Raw genomic sequence first — 6,138 nt, forward strand, 5'->3', positions numbered from 1 at the left:
AAAGTGGGTTAATTCAATATTTCACAACGATTCTGAATTTCCGCCGTGGAATCGAGATGTTGGTGAACTCACCATAGTTCACCGACTTCGGTGAACGTGAACGTGAAAACAGTGGTGAATATAGACGTCAAAATATTTCTCCGTTCATGTTCACGTTCGAATGTCCCAAGGTATTCTGAAAATTATTTCACCGTGAACTGTGAACTGTAAAAGGATATGTTTAGCAATTTTCAAGTTTTTAATGTAATTTTGATATGGATACAATTCCATTCAATCGGATCTCTGTTTATTTACTTCACGTTTACTGCCGAACTTTTCATATGAACGTGAACGTGAACGTGAACAAAATCATTTTATTCACCACGATTTTTTGAGTTGTTTGTTCGCAATGTAGTTCACCGTGAAATGATCGCACTATTCCACCACCTGTTCAAGTTCACGTTCACGGGAACTCTAAACCAGGCTTTATTCGGAAAAAATTGGACCAATTGGTTGTTGAGAAACGATCACCCCTATGTCTGGCGCAACAGGTTTGCATGTATTAGTTAATAATCCTATCGCATCAGCTGTTTGAGGTCGCCAAGTGGTGGTCACAGTTTCAACTCCATTCAGTACTTGCTGCTCACTGACAGCGTAAGTTCATTGGAAGTAAGTTGTAAGGAAAATATTAATATTCGTAGCAAAAGACAATAGCTACGAAAAAGTAAACAATGTTCATATCATTTGTGATCAATAATTTTTCAGAATGAAACAGTGAGACAGCGCGAACGAAAGGCTTGAGTCGCTGTTTGCGGAACTAACTCTGAGGCGTAGTGACGAAGCTTCGATGACGTGGTGGCTGCTATTTCGTAAGGAATAATTCAGATTACCAAGATGACGAAAAATGGGCATTCAACGACAGTTGCGCGAAACTGTCCCGCTCTTAATCTCTTCCAGGAGACGCTGGTACGTTTGGCGCTCTTCGCTGTTTACATGTGAGTTGGGATGTACTTTTTAAATTGTAGATGAAATATGTGAGCGTCATGTTAGCGCGTTTTATTCAATTTCTACAACGACTTCATAATGAATAGTTATCGAAACCAAAGATACCATTTCATGAATAGCAGAAATGACTTTCGGGTTAATTCCTTAAAAACAAAATCAAAACAGGACTTTACATATATGATCTTTGAGAACAATCCCGGAGGAATAATTTGACGTTTAAATATCTCTGACCTTGAATGAATACCTATATAGCTTTTTTATGCTTCTTGGTTTGGCTAAACTTAGTCTATCGATCTTCCTCGTGCTTAACAAATGTGTTCTAATAGTCAACACTTTTCTTCTCTACCATTTATTGTTCATTTCATTGCTACTGAAAAAAGTGATTCAATTCAATGACTATAAACCATATAACTATATGAAAATTCGGTGAGTATTGATGCGTTTCTTTTTCCTATCTTAAGGTACTTCGAATGGAAAGATCCATTTATTCGAAAAATACAACCTGACGAGATGTGGCTCTACAGGAACCCTCGTACGGAAAGCTACGTTCCTCTGATTGCACTATATCCTTCGATGTATGGTTTTGCGGCGCTCGTGTTCGTGACGTACTTCTTCCACACACGAGATCTCACCGATTTCAAGTGTGCATGGCTGGGAATCTCACTGGCCGGTACCTTGAATGGGGTGATCACCCAGTCGATTAAGATAGCCGTGGGTCGTCCTAGGCCAGACTTTTTCTGGCGCTGTTTCCCGGACGGTGTGATGAACGAGGATATGTTGTGCAGTGGAGATCACCATTCTATAATGGAGGGCCGAAAAAGTTTCCCTAGTGGGCATTCGTCTGGTAAGATAATTTGTTCTGAACTGTCAAAGATAGTTTTCCAACAAAATCCTCTATCTTCCCCAGTTGCCTTTGCCTCACTTGGATTCATTTCGTTGTATCTGTTCGGGAAGCTGAATGTATTCAACGAGCGAGGTCGAGGGCAGGCTTGGCGATTGGTTGTCTCCGTGGTTCCACTTCTTGCAGCCACAATGGTCGCGATCAGTAGGACATGTGATTATCATCATCATTGGCAGGATGTTGTCGTTGGATCCGTGATAGGACTTATTGAAGGTTATCTTTGCTATCGACAGTATTTTCCATCTTTAGATTCTCGTTATTGTTATCTGGCATACGCTAGTGATGCTATGTATCCAAATCCGAGCAGAAAAACAACTTCCAAGCCAGAAGCTTCCGGTATTGAAGTCAACCCCGAAAACGAAATGTTAGTGGACACTGCAGAGAAGGACAATAAATGGACCTAGTTCGTATGGTAGACGAAGTTCAATGTGTCCAACAATTCATTCTTTACTTCACTGTGATTGGTAGCCAGACTATCATTTTATTTATATCAATTTAAAACATAATATCAGATAACAGAACAACAACAATGCAACAATGGCACTTATTTTGACGAAGCGCCAATGGAGATGGGAATTACTCGTCCTTAACGTGGTATTTCATTTGCACGATATCACTTAGTCCACATTCGATTACGTCACCATGTTTCACCGGACCAGCACCGGCTGGCGTTCCGGTTAGTATCAAATCGTTTTCCTCCAGCGTCATGTATTTAGAGGTATAGGAAATCAGCTCTGGGATCTGGAAGTAAAAGTAAATAAATACACAAGATTCTGATTGTACTTAGACAAATTCCCTTCTTCCAGTATTGATAGGCGCACATAAATTTTTAGTAGTAATTTTTTATCCATTGGTAGTATAACTCGAAAAAAGTTTTAACGTCAATTACTATTTTTGCTAAGAACGGATTTTGATGTCATTGAGCTAAAAGTTATTGTGGAGTAGTCATAATTTTTTTCAAATGCGCATTCCATATTAAACAATTTTGTTTTAACTAAACTTAAAGACCGGCCGAAGATGACAAACATTGAAACTAAACCTACCAACATTCCATATAGAGACGTAGGTTAATCGTTCGATTAATTCAAATGATCGAATATCTGAACTTATAATCGAGTAATTTTGTATCGAATAATTTAAAATCAAAATATGAATACATCGAATAATTGTCACTGTAGTCGCGATTAATGAAAGAAGGCATTTTTCTCAAGGTTAATGCATTTTTAGGTTAAGAATTAGGCCATATAATTTTTTTATTTAACTTTTTTTTCTCCAAAAATGGAACATCGACAACCTGATAGACCTCGCGACCCGAATGACAACATGATACGTGATTGAAAGACAATTATTCGAATGAATCGAATATTGAAAAATGCCCTGACGATTAATCGATAATCGAATAAATGAAAAATTTAGACATCACTAATTTCATATATACTCACTAGCTGATCCGGTGATCGTTTTTTTTTTTTTATCTTCGCTTATTTTTCGTCGGCCTATTTCCGCCACTTTAGTGCCAATCACCGACATCAGGGAGGCGACTCCACCTGTTCCTACCTATCAGACTCAACAACTCATGAGCCGGGCCAACTTCTTTTACTTCCGCTCCGAAGGAAGACGTAACCAGAGATTTTTCGCCTCAGAAAATCCCAACGACGCCAGCTGGGATTGAACCCAGGCCGATCGGATTGTGAGGCTGTTACGCTAACCATACAACCACTGGCGCCGTCGATCCGGTGATCGTTGTATTGCCATATAAATTCTTTCTAGTGAATATTTTGGGTGTTAAATGAAACATATATAATGTATTGTAAGCGTGTATGAACGTTTTAACGATCTATAAAATTAATCGAATGTGAATGTATTTCATTAACGTAACTGACATGTTTGATCTCTTAAAAGTTTTTTTTAATACCCTCCTAGGCAGAGCCCACTGGTAGTGGACACTTACTATCATTTGAAAAAAAAAACGCGGAGAGTATAATTACAGACAAAGAAACAGTGAAATCCCAGTGGAACATAGTTCCTTTGAAGAGATTCACGAAAAAATACAAAATAAAATTTAGCAATGATAACGACCTAATGACCTATACAAAATTTCAGCTCATGGTTTAGACATGACATGGTTTGATCTTTTAGCCACTGAAGTCCCAAAAGGTCGATTTTCTCTTAAATTTTTTTTTTCGAGGTAGCACCAGATCTCGACGTTTTATACATTTTAAACTCATTTGGCATCGAAAACAGTTTTTCGATTTTTTTAATTTCATGTACTTGAAAGATTTTCGGGGGTCAAAAAATCGTCTTACGTTTTGGACACCACCCTCTATATTTTTCCACTTGAGTATGACAATGGCTTCACAATGGTATTGATATATAAAAAATTTGCTTCGACAATTCGTTAAGTGCTCTTTTTTGTCGAACAACAGTACGAAAAAATTAATTTGCCTCCAATGTTCAAGAATTACTGATCCACAATGCTGGACACATTTTGGGGAATAAGGAAAAAAACGAGAGAATGTAAGGAATCGTTTTTGGTGATTAGTGGTTCAGGGCAGGAATCGAACACGAAACTTTAAGTTCGTTGGTCATTATGGCAGTAATAAGGCGCGACGTAAATTTTCGACAGTTATAAGTTTAAAGTATCACTTGGAGTTGGACACACCAAGAAACAGCTTTGTTAAACATTCAACTTATTGCATACAATCTGGTCATTGTTATCGCGTACAAAGACTCACCGAGAATATAAGGTTTCTTGTGGAGTCATCCTGCTTCAGCTGGTCGTTTACCATACACCACACGCGCACATCGCTTGGATTACCGATTTCTTCGGGGGTGATGAGTCTGCTCACGGGCGTCGAGGTGTCGAATCCTTTGCCAAGACACCACGGAAGACCTTTCGGGCGTGCTCCAAGAATAAAATCCATTCCAGTCATATCTAACGCCAGACAATAGCCGGCCACGTAGCTTAGCGCCTGGTCTGGTGTCACATCTTTACAGCTTTTTCCAATAACGACTCCCAGTTCGGCTTCGTAGTTGATGGCTCCGAAAACCTTTGGGACCTGCAATCATACCCGTATCAATGATTAGTAACAAACGAAACCAGAGACGAGAGGACAGCAATGACCTTGATTGTGTTCTCGTCGGTCGAGATAAGAGATGATATAGGTTTGAAGAATATCACAGGGTTCTCTGGCTTGGTGGCGTTGGTTATACGCAGAACCTCTCTGAAAGAAAACGTGAATAATTTACACTTTACAGAAACAGCCACAATCACTTTACTTGTAATTAACACCAGCACCAATTATTTTGCGCGTGGATTTGAAAAAATTCTGAGACATATCATATAAAAAATTATCACACAACACTTATTACAAAAATCGGCACGTAGCTCGATATATTTAAAAAGTTGCTAAAGCGAATACACGGGATGAAAGGAATTTGCGTTTGTACAATCACAATCAGCGATTACAACTGGAGGAAAACGAGTTTCAGCCTCACGCATGTCGCATGATAAGATTCAAATCCAATACTTGCCATGAATCGAGAGAATTGTGTACATGAATATGTTTGCGATTAGCATGTGAGAGTACAGGTGAAGTTGTTTGTATACATATGTAAGCTATTTGGGAACGGTTTCTACATAAGATCGTAGTAAATACTGTACATAAGAAAAAGAAAATATTCATTCATTATGAAAACAGTGTCATGCAGAGGTCGGTCATATCTTGTGTGTTAGGGTTGTTCAAAAAATGCGAGAAACACTACCAATTAGTTTTCTATATCAAATTTAAAAAATTGTTATGTATACCCAGCAAACATTAAATCGCATAACAAGCAATCGCAAGTTTGTAGCAACAATAATTGTTTGATTGACTTGTGTTGGGAGTGGAATATGAATGTTTCAAATGGCACAGATTGATGTTTGGTGAAAACTGCTCCGATGTGGGTTCGAACTCCGGTCGTCTGGATTATCATCCACCTCTCGTGCGGTTATCTGAAATTTAATTCAACAGCGGTTTAAACTTTCGAGTGCATCAGCATTTCATTGACATTTCAATATGATGTAATATGTTCTTTATTAGGATCCAATATGATTTACTGTTTCATGATTTTCTTCAGCATGCAACACGATTTACTACAATACTTAATCGATTTAAATTATACGCTTATACGACACATAAACTGCATCAGCGTAATATACGCATATGATGCGGATTAAATATATTTTACGACAATGTACATCATAAAATTGA

At 38.3% G+C, this 6,138-nt stretch overlaps 2 protein-coding genes across 4 annotated transcripts; one reads left to right on the top strand and one right to left on the bottom strand.

Annotated features, from left to right (window-relative positions):
• Positions 1-552: 552 nt before the first annotated feature.
• Positions 553-2,306, top strand: LOC129779132 (phospholipid phosphatase 5). 3 transcript variants are annotated; one of them, XM_055786412.1, is made up of 5 exons: positions 553-648; positions 745-848; positions 937-974; positions 1,446-1,828; positions 1,892-2,306. In XM_055786412.1, coding segments are annotated over exons 3-5 (783 nt in total). In that variant the 5' UTR covers positions 553-648; positions 745-848; positions 937-972; the 3' UTR covers positions 2,290-2,306. The 3 variants fall into 3 exon arrangements, with proteins under 3 accessions (XP_055642387.1, XP_055642385.1, XP_055642386.1); XM_055786410.1 differs by having other exon boundaries at positions 745-974; XM_055786411.1 differs by having other exon boundaries at positions 637-655; positions 745-974.
• Positions 2,307-2,328: 22 nt separating this feature from the next.
• LOC129779133 (acylpyruvase FAHD1, mitochondrial) lies at positions 2,329-5,397 on the bottom strand. Its single transcript, XM_055786413.1, has 4 exons — positions 5,165-5,397; positions 5,010-5,109; positions 4,621-4,944; positions 2,329-2,626 (listed from the first exon to the last, which is right to left on the bottom strand). The coding sequence occupies exons 1-4, from the start codon at positions 5,221-5,223 to the stop codon at positions 2,462-2,464; spliced, it is 648 nt and encodes a 215-aa protein (XP_055642388.1). The 5' UTR covers positions 5,224-5,397; the 3' UTR covers positions 2,329-2,461.
• Between the last annotated feature and the right edge of the window lie 741 nt (positions 5,398-6,138).

Source organism: Toxorhynchites rutilus, chromosome 3, assembly GCF_029784135.1.
Source record: "Toxorhynchites rutilus septentrionalis strain SRP chromosome 3, ASM2978413v1, whole genome shotgun sequence".
NCBI lineage: Eukaryota > Metazoa > Arthropoda > Insecta > Diptera > Culicidae > Toxorhynchites > Toxorhynchites rutilus.

Bases quoted from the DNA above. Each gene is read 5' to 3' on its own strand.
- LOC129779133 (XM_055786413.1), bottom strand. From the start codon at position 5,223: ATGTCTCAGAATTTTTTCAAATCCACGCGCAAAATAATTGGTGCTGGT. The intron at 5,110-5,164 runs GTAAAGTGATTG...GTTTTCTTTCAG, and splicing joins GGTGCTGGTGTTAATTACAA to AGAGGTTCTGCGTATAACCA. The intron at 4,945-5,009 runs GTCATTGCTGTC...GTATGATTGCAG, and splicing joins CCGACGAGAACACAATCAAG to GTCCCAAAGGTTTTCGGAGC.
- LOC129779132 (XM_055786410.1), top strand. From the start codon at position 874: ATGACGAAAAATGGGCATTCAACGACAGTTGCGCGAAACTGTCCCGCT. The intron at 975-1,445 runs GTGAGTTGGGAT...TCCTATCTTAAG, and splicing joins GCGCTCTTCGCTGTTTACAT to GTACTTCGAATGGAAAGATC. The intron at 1,829-1,891 runs GTAAGATAATTT...TATCTTCCCCAG, and splicing joins CCCTAGTGGGCATTCGTCTG to TTGCCTTTGCCTCACTTGGA.